This window comes from Triticum urartu, chromosome 5, assembly GCF_003073215.2.
Source record: "Triticum urartu cultivar G1812 chromosome 5, Tu2.1, whole genome shotgun sequence".
Classification (NCBI taxonomy): Eukaryota; Viridiplantae; Streptophyta; class Magnoliopsida; order Poales; family Poaceae; genus Triticum; species Triticum urartu.
Window position 1 is genome coordinate 102,202,280 of NC_053026.1, and position 15,359 is coordinate 102,217,638.

At 45.3% G+C, this 15,359-nt stretch overlaps 1 protein-coding gene across 1 annotated transcript; it reads left to right on the top strand.

The window, feature by feature from the left end:
• Positions 1-7,284: 7,284 nt before the first annotated feature.
• Positions 7,285-8,484, top strand: LOC125555733 (ervatamin-B-like). The gene is made up of 2 exons (XM_048718593.1): positions 7,285-7,567; positions 7,856-8,484. The coding sequence occupies exons 1-2, from the start codon at positions 7,357-7,359 to the stop codon at positions 8,422-8,424; spliced, it is 780 nt and encodes a 259-aa protein (XP_048574550.1). The 5' UTR covers positions 7,285-7,356; the 3' UTR covers positions 8,425-8,484.
• Positions 8,485-15,359: the final 6,875 nt, after the last annotated feature.

The following is a 15,359-nucleotide window of genomic DNA, read 5'->3' on the forward strand; positions in this document are numbered from 1 at the left end:
AAAAAGAAGAGAGATTCCATCCATCTGCCCTTATGCCGCGATTCAGGAACACCAATCGGCTTAAGGTCAGGAATAAAGTCAATACAAAACTCAATGACCTCCTCATTTTGACGGCCCTTGGAGATGCTTCCTTCTGGCCTAGCACGGTTATGAACATATTTCTTTAAGACTCCCATGAACCTCTCAAAGGGGAACATATTGTGTAGAAATACAGGACCCAAAACGTTAATCTCTTCGCATAGGTGAACTAGGACGTGCGTCATGATGTTGAAGAAGGATGGTGGGAACACCAACTCGAAACTGACAAGACATTGCACCAAATCATTCTCTAACCTTGGTATGATTTCTGGATCGATTACCTTCTGAGAGATTGCATTGAGAAATGCACATAGCTTCACAATGGCTAATCGAACGTTTTCCGGTAGAAGCCCCCTCAATGTAACCGGAAGCAGTTGCGTCATAATCACGTGGCAGTCATGAGACTTTAGGTTCTGGAACTTTTTCTCTGCCATGTTTATTATTCCCTTTATATTCGACGAGAAGCCAGACGGTACCTTAATACTGAGCAGGCATTCAAAGAAGATTTCCTTCTCTTCTTTGGTAAGAGCATAGCTTGCATGACCCTGATGTATGCCGTCTTTTCCGTGCATACGTTGCCGGTCCTCTCGTGCCTCAGGTGTATCTTTTGTCTTCCTATACACGCCCAAGAAGCCAAGCAGGGTCACACAAAGATTCTTCGTCACGTGCATCACGTCGATTGCGGAGCGGACCTCTAGGTCTTTCCAATAGGGCAGGTCCCAAAATATAGATTTCTTCTTCCACATGGGTGCGCGTCCGTCGGCGTCATTCGAAACAGGTTGTCCACCAGGACCCTTTCCAAAGACCACCTTCAAATCCTTGACCATATCATGTACATCAGCACCAGTACGGTGGCGAGGCTTCGTCCGATGATCCGCCTCACCTTTGAAATGCTTGCCTTTCTTTCTTACGGGATGCCTACTCGGAAGAAATCGACGATGTCCCAGGTACACATTCTTCTTACAATTAGCCAAATATATGCTGTCGGTATCGTCCAAACAGTGCGTGCATGCGCGGTATCCCTTGTTTGTATGTCCTGAAAGGTTACTGAGAGCAGGCCAATCATTGATGGTCACGAACAGCAACGCCTTTAGGTCAAATTCTTCCCCCATGTGCTCATCCCACGCACGTACACCTGTTCCATTCCACAGTTGTAAGAGTTCTTCAACTAATGGCCTTAGGTACACATCAATGTCGTTGCCGGGTTGCTTAGGGCCTTGGATGAGCACTGGCATCATAATGAACTTCCGCTTCATGCACAACCAAGGAGGAAGGTTATACAAACATAGAGTCACAGGCCAGGTGCTATGGTTGCTGCTCTGCTCCCCAAAAGGATTAATGCCATCTGCGCTTAGACCAAACCATACGCTCCTTGCGTCATCTGCAAACTCCTTCCCGTACTTTCTTTCGATTTTTCTCCACTGCGACCCGTCAGCGGGTACTCTCAACTTTCCGCCTTTCTTACGGTCTTCTCTGTGCCATCGCATCGCCTTGGCATGCTCTTTGTTTTGGAACAAACGTTTCAACCGTGGTATTATAGGAGCATACCACATCACCTTGGCAGGAATCTTCTTCCTGGGGCGCTCGCCCTCGACATCACCAGGGTCATCGCGGCTGATCTTATAGCGCAATGCACCACATACCGGGCAAGCGTTCAAATCCTCGTACTCACCGCGGTAGAGGATGCAATCATTAGGGCATGCATGTATCTTCTGCACCTCTAACCCTAGAGGGCATACAACATTCTTTGCTTCGTACGTACTCTCGGGCAATTCGTTGTCCTTTGGAAGCATATCCTTTATCATTACTAGCAACTTTCCAAATCCCTTGTCAGATACACCATTCTCTGCCTTCCATTGCAGCAATTCCAGTATGGTGCCCAGCTTTTTCTTGTCACCTACGCAATTCGGGTACAACAATTTTTTGTGATCCTCTAACATGCGCTGCAACTTCTTCTTCTCCAAATCACTTGCGCAGTTTCTCTTTGCATCGGCAATGGCCCGACCTAGATCATCAACGGGCTCATCCGATGCCTCTTCTTCAGCTTCTTCCCACATTGCCGGCTCAGCTTCTTCCCGCATTACCAGCTCAGCTTCTTCCCCCATTGTTGTATCATCGTATTCAGGGAACCCATGGCCAGGATAGCTGTCGTCGTCCTCTTCTTCTTCATTGTCTTCCATCATAACCCCTCTTTCTCCGTGCTTGGTCCAAACGTTATAGTGGGGCATGAAACCGGACTTAAACAAGTGGACGTGAATGGTTCTTGACGTAGAGTAATTGTGACCATTCTTACAGCCAGCACATGGACAAGGCATAAAACCATCCGCCCGCTTGTTTGCCTCAGCCGCAAGCAGAAAAGTATGCACGCCCTCAACGAACTGGGGAGAGCATCGGTCATCGTACATCCATTGCCGGCTGATCTTCATTACACAACACCGAATAGACCAAATTAATACAAGTTCATACATAAAGTTCATACAACACTTAAATGAAACAAACAAATAACTCTCTAGCTAAAGCATTTAAATGCAACAACAAATGCGATCAAGATCGCAACTAAGGTAACAATGGATCCAACAGCATAATGATACCAAGCCTCACTATCGATGGCATATTTTCTAATCTTTCTAATCTTCAAGCGCATTTTCTCCATCTTGATCTTGTGATCATCGACGACATCGGCAACATGCAACTCCAATTCCATCTTCTCCCCCTCAATTCTTTTCAATTTTTCTTTCAAGTATTCGTTTCCTCTTTCAACTAAATTTAACCTCTCGACAACAGGGTCGGTTGGAATTTCCGGTTCACATACCTCCTAGAAAAAATTTCTATGTCAACTTGATGGGCATAATTTGTCATAAACACGAAATGCAACTAGTTTTAAAAGAGAATATATATACCACATCCGAATCATAACAAGGACGAGGGCCGACGGGGACGGATATCAAAACCATGGCACTATATGTATAACAAACAACGTACGGGTAAGATAATTATACGAGTAACTATATATCCAAATCACACAAACATCAATTTTTATATAAAATTTCATGAACAAGAGGCTCACCACAAGGTGGTGCCGGCGACGGGACGGTGCGGGCGATCGACGGTGGTTACGACGGAGATTTAGAAGGCACTAAGTAAACCACACCTACATATGCAAACTAAGTGTTATTTTTGACCTCAAATTGCATATAAATCAAATACTAGCACATATATATAATCCTCCCAAATTACTAAACTCACAAATTAATCACTATATAAAGCATTGCAAGAGCTAATCTAGCAATGAGAGATGAAAGGACAAAGTTGCTAACCTTTGTGATCATTTGAATGGATGGGGGCCTTCAAATCTTGACAAATTTTGGGCAAAATGTGTGATGAGCTCGAGAGGAAGAGGGAAAGAACAGAGAGAGGAGAGGGGAAAGGGGAAGAACAGAGCGAGCTCGGGTGGACGGAGGGTTTATGTAGGACGACCTTTAGTACCGGTTCGTGCCAAGAACCGGTACTAAAGGGGCTGGAGGGGCCCCAGTCTGACAACATCCTGCCACCACTCTCATTAGTACCGGTTCATGGCACGAACCGGTGCTAAAGGTTCGCCATGAACCGGTACTAATGAAAGCGGCCCGGCTAGCCATTGGAACCGGCACTAATGTATACATTAGTGCCGGCTCAAATACAAACCGGCACTAATGTGCTTCACGTTTGACCCTTTTTCTACTAGTGTACGTGTATTACTTTGATCTTTCATCTGTGTTCGTCATGTTTACCCTTGTGAGAAGTTTGTCATCTCTATGTCCGAGTAGTACCCCTAATGCATAGTCAGCGAACCAAGGATTAGGTGAAGTATACTTAGCAACATTAAAATTTGCATAATCAGTGAACCAAGGATTAGTATGAGAGGAAACTTTCACGACAGCTAATTCCTCATCCAAAAAACTATTGTTAACGGGAATAGGATCAATAGGTATGTTTTCCATCATATATAAATTATCAACCCCTTGATTATTACCTCATTTTCTATCCACAATATGCATATCAAATTCTTGTAAAAATAAAACCCATCTAATAAGCCTAGGATCAGTATATTTCTTTTCTATAAGATACTTAATAGCAGCATGATCAATATGAATAGTATCTTCAGAATAAACAATAAAAAATTAGAATTTATCACGTTCAAAGGCAAGAACTAAAAATTCATTTTCAGTAGTAGCATAGTTTCTTTGAGTTGTGTCTAAAGTTTGCTAGCATAATAGATAACATTCAGTTCCTTATGAACCCTTTGCCCAAGAACACCAACAACACAATCACTAGCACCACATATAATTTCAAAAGGCAAATTCCATTCAGGTGGTTCAACTATAGGAGCAGCGAATAAAGCTTTCACAAGAATTTCAAAGGCTTCCTTGCAATCATCATCAAAAAGAAAATGACATCTTCTTTCAAAATATTAGTAATTAGTATAGACATTTTTGAGAAATCTTTAATAAACCTCCTATAAAAACCAGCATGATCAAGAGAACGTTGTGTACCTTTAATATCTGAAGGACAAGACATCTTCTCAATAGCTTCAACTTTGGCTCTGACAGCTTAAAAACCTTTTTCAAAAATTCTATGCCCAAGGACAATACCTTCATTTACCATAAAGTTACACTTTTCCCAATTTAAGACAACGTGAGTTCCCTCACGTCTCTATAAAACCATGTTAAGATTGTGCAAGCAATCAAAAGAAGTTCCATAGACAAAAAATGGTCTGTGAATACTTTCATGATCTTCTTACAAAAATCAACAAAGATAGCAACCATACTTTTTGAAAAATTAGCGGGTGTATTACACAAACGAAAATGCATACGTCTATAAAAAAAGTTCAGAAATGATAGGTGAAAGTTGTTTTCTCTTCATCTTCAGGATAAACAACTATTTGAGAGAAACCAGAATAACCATCAAGATAACAAAAAAGTGTTTGGCTAGATAGTCTTTCTAACTTGGACCAATAAAGGCAAGAGATAATGATCTATCCTAATAGATTTATTTAATTTCCTGAAATCAATGCAAATTCTATAACCAACAAGAATTCTTTGTCGTATAAGTTCATTTTCATCATTAGGAACAACAATAATTTCTCTTTCCTTATCAACACAATGAACATGACTAACCCATCTACTATCATATATAGGGTAGATTATACCTGCTTCTAAGAGTTTGAGAATTTCTTTCCTTACGACTTCCTTCATCTTAGGATTCAAGAAGCGTTGATGATCTATAACAGGCTTGGCATCAGATTCCATATGAATCTAGTGCATACAGAGAGTAGGATAATGCCTTTAAGATCGTCCTGAGTGTAACCAATTGCCCCTCGATGTTTCTTTAGAACAACGAGTAAATTTTCTTCCTCATGCACTGAAAGGTTAGCATTAATAATAATAATAGGATATATTTTATTTTCATCTAAATCGGCATATTTCAATTTATCAGGTAAATATTAAAGTTCAGACAAAGGATGAGCTTTTGGAGGTTCAAGCTCTCCTAAAATTTCAACAGGAAGATTATGTTTCACCATGATAATATTATATTAAGGAGTGTCTATGTAATCACAATATAAATTTTCAACCCCGTAATATGAATATCTATGAAAGTAAAATTTTATTGTCAAACATTTTCAGAGCAATAAATTCCATGCTTGCATTTTGCAATGGCTACTTTACTTGTTAGTACAATAGATAGATAGGTAGATATAATTTATTTTCATAACATTTTCAGATCAATGAATAAGATGATCTCACATTTGCAAGGGCCACTTTGTAGTATAGACAGACAGACAGATAGATAGATAGATAGATAGATAGATAGATAGATAGATAGATAGATAGATAGATAGATAGTTTTTTTTCAATGTTTACAGAAATAGATACGATGCTCTCACATTTGCGAGGACCACTTTACTAGTTAGTATACGTATAATAGATAGATAGATACATAGATTGATTGATTGATTGATTGATAGATACATACATACATAAATGATAAATATATAGATAGATAGAGGGATAAATAGATAGATAGATATAGACAGTAGATAGATAGATAGATAGATAGATAGATAGATAGATAGATAGATAGATAGATCAATTGATTGATAGATAGATACATAAATATATAGATAGATAGAGGGGTAGATAGATAGATAGATAGATAGATAGATAGAGGGAAGTGCATGGACGAATCCAGGTACATATGAACCCACTTAAAAAACACTTTTCTAAATGCTAAAAAACTGAAAAAGGTTGCATGGGTACGTCTCCATGTTCTATGTGCGTGCATAAAGTTTTACGGAAAAATAATTTTTTTTGTGGCCAATGCAAAAAAACAAAACAAAATTTGTGTTTGTGGAACGCTATTTAGAAGCATTGAAATTTCTCTTTTTTGCAGAGACAAAAGAAAAAAAAGACATTTTTCACAAAACTTTGTGCCATGCACACACATTTGCGAACACGTATGTGTGAATTTTTCTTTTAAATTTTTTGACATTTTCAAACGTGCTTAAAATGCTTTTTTTAAGTGGGTGCAGATGCCCATGCGTTCAGGACGTGCCCACTCAACAGATGGATGGGTGGATAGATAGCGAGGGTGTTATTGTAATTTTGATCCTAATCAGATGTAGGGTTTTCCTTGTGCAGCAAAGCATGTAAGGGCATCTCTAAAGGAGACCCTCAAAGCTCTGGTATATGTTCAGATTATGGTGTTCAGACCGTGTCAACTTTTGTTATCCAATGGAGACCCTTATCGGTTCACGAAGTGGTCCGGACGTCGACGTCCGTTTTCCAGTAAATGTGAGACAAACTTAGACCGGAGTCGTGACATGCAATTGACCAACAACAAAAAAACCTACGTGGTACTCCTCTTTTTCTCTCCTTCACATGCATGATCTCCTTCTCCTCTCTCTCCTTTCAATTGGACACCACAACACAATATCCCATCACATGCATGATCCACCTCTACTCTCTCTCCTCCCAATCGGATTAATTTGTGAATATCTTTGGATGGCTCCCTCCCGCATCATGTCCGCAGAACACACCCGGACATAAAAACAGACATTTTCCGTGTCCATTTGCGGGTCAGCTTTGGAGATGCCCTAACCTCCCCTGGCATCTTTATACATATGCATCCGTTGGGCCTCATCAGCCACGCACAAAGGCTAAGAACAAATTAAACGTCACACAAAACGATCTGATCAGAGAGACTAGTGGAGAGCAAGGGAAAAACTTGCACTAAGAGCTCATGATGGCGCTGGCCAAGACGATCGCGCTGCTGGTGTGCCTCCTAGGCACAGCGGGAGGCACATCGGGGGCAAATTGCATCCCGCGGCCGAGGTCGGTGACCTTCACGCCGCGCTCAGCCGCTAGTATCTTTACTGCTCGCACACCGCCGCCCATGGTCGATTGGCGTGCGCATGGTGCTGTCACGCCGGTCATGGACCAGGGAGTTCTCGGTAAGGAAATGGAGCTCGTTGCTTGCTTATTACTCCTTCCGTCCCTAATTATTTGTTTTAGATACGGATGTATCTAACACGAAAAGGTGTCTAGATAAGCAATTTGGGACTATGATGATACTAGTCTATGAACTACTACTAGGCTCGCACTACATGAATGGAAGATAATTTGGGACGAATGTGATACTAGTCTATGAACTACTACTAGGCTCTTAGAACATGAATGGAACCTTACTTTGTCCTTCCGTCCCTTCCTTACCAAGTAATATATCTGATCTACATGCACAGGTTCCTGCTGGGCTATCTCGACGGCGGGCGCCATCGAGGGGCTGCACAAGATCCGCTCCGGGAGACTTGTCCGCCTATCGAGCCAGCAGATATGCGACTGCTCCAACAAAAGCATGATCGAGTCGCACCTCAGGGCGTACGACTGGGTCCTCCGCAACGGAGGCGTTGCCTCTGAGGAGACGTACCCGTACGTGGACCGAGTCCAAGACTGCAAGCGGGAGAAGCTGCATATGATCTCTGCGTCCATCACAAGCTTCGTCTGGACCATACGAACCGAGCAAGAGCTCTTGCTCGCCGTCTCTCAGCAGCCGGTGACCGTCAAGATGTCGGTCGAACCAGCAAGCTTCCTCAACTACACAGGAGGCATCTTCTCGGGACCGTGCGGGCAGGCTGGCCACTCCATGTTGGCAGTGGGTTATGGCGCCCTTGCCGACGGCAGAAAATACTGGATCTTAAAAAGTTCGTATGGCGTCCATTGGGGTGATCACGGCTACTTCTACGTGCAACGTGGACCTGGCCACGATGCAGGCCTCTGCGGCATTGCGAATTACGCCGCACATCCGGTCTAGACTCTAGACCACTACTCCATCCGTCTTAATAATGAAGACTTACAAAGTTCGGTCAAGTGTGTAAGCAAAATCTATCAAGAATTACAATACTAAATAGATACAATATAATAAAATACGTTTTTTGTGCATTTAGTGATACTAACTTTGTATTATAGTTGTTGGTAGTATTAATTGTCTACAAAATGATAAAAAAAAATTACACCATTTGATTTGAGATAAAAATTAGGCCTTCTTCTGGAAGCGGAGGGAGTGCTAGCTATCTAGGATCTAACAACTGTGAGGGTAGTCCAATTGCTTCACCTTGGACTATATCTTTGTCATAACCCCTAGATGTGGCACACTATTTAGTGAGAAAAAAGAGGGGTATGATATCTTCATCTACATATAGCTATTAGCGCCAAAATCAAGATAACTCATACTTTTCCTCTCACATAAAACACATTAAATGAGGGATCTGTTAGATACAATCCACTAGAGAAGATATCAAAATATATGTTTAATGCATATGATGTAGCTTAACATGAGTGCGGTGGGAGTGCCTTAATGTATGCTGGCAAATTATGCATGCACACTATTAGCCATTGTGGTATATAAACTGAAATAACCTTGATGTGTGATGATGTAGTGTGTGGTGGAATAATAATAAGATGAGCGCGGCAGACTATTGGCACTGGACTTGTTCATCAATTCATGACCTTTCCTAGTTTTTCTATTTTCCAGTCATGATCTCTCTTCCTCCGTACTTTCGGTGATATAGCATTTACATATTTGATATACTTTGAATCGAACAAACTGCTTTAATAAACCACCCAAACAAATATTAGAATCTGTTAGACTAAGTATATATTAGATATACGGTTGTAACATAACTTGTATTTTGTACGGTTTCCTCTTATAAATATATGACAGCCGTACCCACCAAAGTATCGAGCATTGTTCCAAACCCTATTTTTGTCTAACATGGTATCAGACGACGCGTTCGATCCGCGCCGTGCTTCCGCCTCCTCTGCCGCCGCCGCCGCCGCGTCGGCCTCTGCCGCCGTGCCGCCTCCGTTCACCCTGTCGGGCTCGCGTCCACCAGCGCCCCGATCGCCCGCGATGCATCCATCGCTCGCCCATGATGCATCTCTGGAGCCAAACTCCCGTGTGCAGCCCCGTGATGGATTAATCTCCGGTGATGCGTCTCTGCCGCAGAATTTCTACAACACGTCTGCGTCGCTGCCCTACGGCAGGACTCCGTCTCGTGATTTGCCGCCGGCTTTAGGCCCCCATGGTGCCCCCGTCCAGGTGCCCTACGGGGGGGCCGTATCCCGCGCCGTTACGTTGCGCCGTCGCCGGCGCAGTATGCTCCGTCCTCCGCCGTGTCCTTACGAGGCGCCGTATGGCGCGCCCTACGTCGCCCCTGCGCCGTACATCGCGCCGCCCCTGCAGCCCCTACGGCGTATCCTCCCACGGCGCCCTTACGGGGTCATCACCAACACTACGACGCCTCCGTCGGCCGATGCGCTAATTCCGTATAGTGCTCCTCCGACGTACGACTCGCAGCTCTCCCGCATCGGTGGCTGAACCAGGACCGTTTCACTTCGCTCATCTTGTAACGGTGAAGCTCTCTGCCGACAACTACCTCCTGTGCGCGCTTCAGGTGTTGCCGCTGATGCGTAGTCACTACCTTGAGGGGTATTGTCGACGGTACGCTGCCGTGTCCCCCGGCCATGTTCCGGTGCCCTTCGACCGCTGGTGGCTCCGTCATGGTTCCAACCCTGCCTCATCGTCGGATGGATCGCTCAGGATCAAGCTATTCTGGGTGCCATTCAGTCCTCGCTCACTCCCTCCGTGGCCGGCATGGGTGGTCTTTGCCGCCGACGTCGAGGGACGCATGGGCCACGCTTCGACTCCAGCTTCTCCTCGCAGTCGCTGGCCCGTTCTCTGCCATTCGCAACCAGCTGGGTGAGGTCCAAGAAAAATGATCTCTCCGTCACGGCCTCTTCAAAACAAGGTTCAAAAGTTGGCTGATACACTGTCGTCTATTGGGAAGCCTCTCCGTGACGAGGAGTTTACTTCGTTCATTCTCAATGGGCTTGATGGAGGACCTATGATTCTCTGTTGAAAAATATCAATGGACGTGACACGCCGATGCGCCTCGCGATCTCTATGCACGCCTCCTCAACACCGAACAGAGGCTCGCTGCTCGCCGCTCCGTTGGCGTTCTACACGGAGGGTCTTCTGCGAACGCTGCTCTCCGTGGGGGCGCCCGCGTGCCAAGCAGAAAGCGCCGCGACCTCGGGCAACAGCCCCGTCCGCCCGCTCCACCTCAGACGGCTGGCCGCAAGCGGCTCCACTGCGAGGCATGTGGTGGTGGGGTTGAGTGTCAACTCTGCGGCATTGAGGGGCACTTGGCGTCTCGCTGCCATCGTCGCTTTAAACGAGATTTTCTTGGCATTGGAAACAATGGGAAGGGCAATGAGAAGCAAGCTGCTCTCGCTACACGGATCCCGGGTTCACTCCTTCATACTTGGTGGATCCTGCCTGGTACATGGACACGGGTGCTACGGACCATTTGACGAAGCCAGCTTGACAAGCTGGCCACTCGCCAGCCCTACACCGGTCACGATCAGGTCCGCACGACCAATGGATCAGGTATGCCCATCTCACATGTTGGTCAGGCATCTCTCCTTTCACGTACCACTAAAACCTTGCGTCTGCTTGATGTCCTTCGTGTTCCCTCAGTCACACGTAGTTTACTCTCGGTTCCTAAATTAACTCGTGACAACAATGTGTTTGTTGAGTTTCACCCTTTCCATTTTTTTGTTAAGGACCGGGACACGAGGGACGTTCTTCTTAGTGGTCGAGCTCGCGACGGCTTATACGCTTGATGTGCCACGAGTCTCTCAAGTTTTCAGTGGTGTTCGGGTGTCATCGTTGCAGTGGCACTCTCGCCTTGGCCACCCCTGCTACTCCCATTGTGCGCCATGTGCTTCATCGCATCATCTTCCTGTTGAGTCGAGTATAAGGAGTTTCTAGTGTGTGATGCTTGTCAACAAGGCAAGAGTCATCAGTTGCCTTTTTCTGTATCAAGTCGTGTTGTCACGGCTCCTCTTGAACTTGTGTTTTCAGACGTGTGGGGCTATGCCCAAACTTCTGTTAGTGGTCACAACTATTATGTCAGTTTCATCGATGCTTTCAGTCGCTTTACTTGGATTTATCTTATTAAGCGCAAATCTGATGTGTTTCATGTCTTTATGCAATTTCAAGCACATGTTGAACGATTGCTTAAGCACAAAATTATTGTCAGCGACGGGGGGGGGGGGGTGAGTATCGTAACCTTAACACCTTCTTTCAGAAGCTTGGCATCTCACATCATGTGTCTTGTCCTCATACACATTAGCAGAACGGTGCAGCTGAGCGCAAACACCGTCACATAGTTGAAACTGGCCTGACACTTCTTGCACATGCCTCTGTCCCGTTTCGGTTCTGGAGCGATGCTTTTGTTACTACCTGTTTTTTGATAAACAGGATTCCCACACGACGTCTTCACATGAAGTCTCCGCTAGAAGTGTTGCTTAATGAAACTCCAGATTACTCCCTACTCAAAGTGTTCGGTTGTGCGTGTTGGCCACATCTTCGTCCGTACAATAAGCATAAACTTGAGTATCGATCCAAAAAATGTGTGTTTCTTGGATACAGTCCTCTTCACAAAGGTTACAAGTGTCTTCACATTCCGACAAATCGTGTTTACATTTCTCGTGATGTTGTGTTCGATGAGACTGTCTTCCCGTTTTCCACACTCACATCACCAACCGATACTCCCGTCACCGAGTTGCACTCTTTTCCAGTTTTGCCTGATCAATTTGTGGATGCTGCATATTCTCCTCTGTTGTTGCCTAACCATGGTGCAGGGACTGGACGAGGCGCTCGACTTGAGCTTCTGGATGATGATACGGCCACAACTGCGCCAGCTGCTGCTACGCCGCGCTCGGCGCTCAACGAGGTTTCCCCCGCCACTACTCCGCCTGACCCCGCTGTCGATCACGCGTGCATGCCCCATGCACGTGGATCCGACGGGGTGCCCGAGTCGTCTTGGCCAGTGGCCCCGCTGTCGCCTGGGCCGGCCGAACCTGCGGAGTTGTCGGCCGGGCCGGCTGGACCCGCGGCGCTATCCCCTGGGCCGGCGGCCTCGCAGGTCACCGAGTCTTCGTCGCGTGGTCCGTCGACGCCGATCACGCACGGTTTGTCTTCGCCGAACCTGACCGTGCCACCAGACTCGCCCGCCGGCACGTCCTCCTCGCCGCTGATGGACAGTGGCTCCTCTGGTGTGGCAGCTCCAGTGCCATCTCCGCCTGTCGTCCTGCGTCCCCATACTCGCAGCAAAGTGGCATCTTCCAACTGAAAAGCGCACTGGAGCACTGTCGCTGGCTTGCGGCTTGTGTGGCGCATGCTGAGGCTGACCCTACGACTGACCACGACATTTCGAGCAGCGCTTGGCATCCCACAATTGGCGTGCTGCGGTGGAGCAGGAGATTCATGCTCCTTCAAAAGAAAACAGCTGTGGCGTCTTGTTCCACCTCCATCTGGTGTCAAATATCATTGACTCTAAATGGGTATTCAAGGTGAAAGAAACATGCTGATGGCTCCATTGAGAGGTACAAGCACGCCTGGTGCCAAGGGATTCAAACAACGGTTGGCATTGGATTACGAAGACACATTCAGTTACCTTATTAAACCAACTACTATTCGTGTTCTTCTCTCTTTGGCTGTTACTCGGCGCGGATGGTCGCTCGGACCAGGTTGACGTTCAGAATGCCTTTCTCCATGGGTTCTGGAAGAAGAGTTTATATGCGTCAGCCGCCAGGGTTTTGTTGATCCGGCTCAGCCACATCATTTGTGTCGCCTTGGTCAAAACTCTCTATGTTTGAAGCAGGCCCCGCGTGCTGGCATGCCCGTCTGGCGCTGCTCTTCGTGCACATGGGTTTGTTCCTTCTACAGCAGACACGGTCTCTGTTTATTCTTCAGCGACCTGAGGTGACTATGTACATTCTGGTCTATGTTGATGACATCATCCTTGTCAGTTTGTCTGCTTCTGCTACGGATCAGGCTTGTGTCTTCTCTTGGTGCTGAGTTTGCTGTTAAAGATCTTGGGAGACTGCATTATTTTCTGGGCCTCGAGGTTCTTCATTCTGATAGTGGCTTGACTCTTACTCAGAAGAAGTACTCTCAGGATGTCCTGCGTCGTGCAGGTATGTTGCAGTGCAAGTATGCTACGACTCCCATGTCTGCCACAGACAAACTGACAGCTCTTGCTGGTGACTTGCTCTCTCCTGAGGATGCCACTGAGTACCGCAGCATTGTGGGTGGACTGCAGTACTTGCTCATTACTCGACCAGACATATCATTTGCAGTTAACCGTGTGTGCCAGTATCTTCATGCACCACGTGATTCTCACTGGTCAGCTGTTAAGCGTATCTTACGCTATGTTCGTCACACTGGTTCATATGGTCTCCATCTTCAGCCTGCACGTTCTGGACTGATCTCAGCATTTTCTGATGCCGATTGGGCTGGTAGTCCTGATGATCGGCGATCCACGGGGGACATGCTGTGTTCTTTGGGCCTAACTTGATCGCCTGGCAAGCTCGCAAGCAAGCTACGGTGTCTCGGAGTAGTACCGAAGCTGAGTACAAAGCTGTTGCTAATGCCACAGCTGAGATCATGTGGGTGCAGTCGTTGCTTCGAGAGTTGAAGGTCTCCCCAACTCAGCCACCTGTTCTTTGGTGTGATAACATCGGTGCCACATACCTTTCATCCAATCCAGTATTTCATGCCCGAACGAAGCACATCGAAGTCGACTATCATTTTGTGAGGGAACGTGTTGCTCAGAAGCTCCTTCAGATTAAGTTTGTTTCTTCTAAGGATCAGCTTGCTGATATTTTCACTAAACCCTTGCCCTTGCCTTCTTTTGAAGGATGTTGTCGCAATCTTAACCTTCTGAGTGTTTCAGGACATAGTTAAGATTGAGGGAGGGTGTTAGACTAAGTATATATTAGATATACGTGTTGTAACATAACTTGTATTTGTACGGTTTCCTCTTATAAATATATGACAGCCGTACCCACCAAGGGTATCGAGCATTGTTCCAAACCCTATTTTGTCTAACAGAATCCATGCAACCACTAGATAGTTGACACCTCACCATTGCTTTGTCGGCCAACAATTTCAAGTGTGTACAAATTTGTGCAAAATCCCCCCAATCCCAAGAGTATAATTCCTTAATATCATAGCAAACCAGTTATATATACGTGCAAAATCCTGCTTGCTCACTTAATTTTTTTAAAGAAACGCCCTGCATGCTTGCTGGGATTTCAGCCCATCCGACAACTTCTTTGATAGAAAATGAACACAAGGAGACATCTCACATTGGAAAAGAGTATGGTTAGCATTCTCAGGCCGAGACTGCAAACAGAACACATTTTTTGTTGCCTTTCCATACCGTTTCAATCATGTACGCCATTTCCTAGGCTATGTTGCTAAGCAACCAACACTAAGACTTTGAGTTCTTTTACTCTGTTTGTAGATCATGTGAGCCATCCATCCTTTTTATCATCATATATCAAATGTGCTTGATTGGTTAACTAGAAACACGAGAAACAAGGAATCTATACCATACCCTGCGCGTTGCCGTGGAATTGGATATATAGTTTCTACACATTGTGTAGAATACTAATTCATTCCTTACAATCTAAACTATATGAGAAATTCTGCATAAAAATAATATTATCATGAAAAGTTGTGCATGCTACAATAAAATACAATGCAATTTAAAACCCGCTTAGAATGCACTAATGCATGTCGCATGGTGAAGGATTTTCATGCATAGGTCAGATGAATGCTAATGGAGCAAGCTAGAAATCTAACGGTACAACAATTTTGTGATGTGAAGCACA

Excerpts from the sequence above, each read along its gene's own strand:
- LOC125555733 (XM_048718593.1), top strand. The coding sequence starts at position 7,357 with ATGATGGCGCTGGCCAAGACGATCGCGCTGCTGGTGTGCCTCCTAGGC. Across the intron at positions 7,568-7,855 it reads CATGGACCAGGGAGTTCTCG|GTTCCTGCTGGGCTATCTCG; the intron begins GTAAGGAAATGG and ends CTACATGCACAG.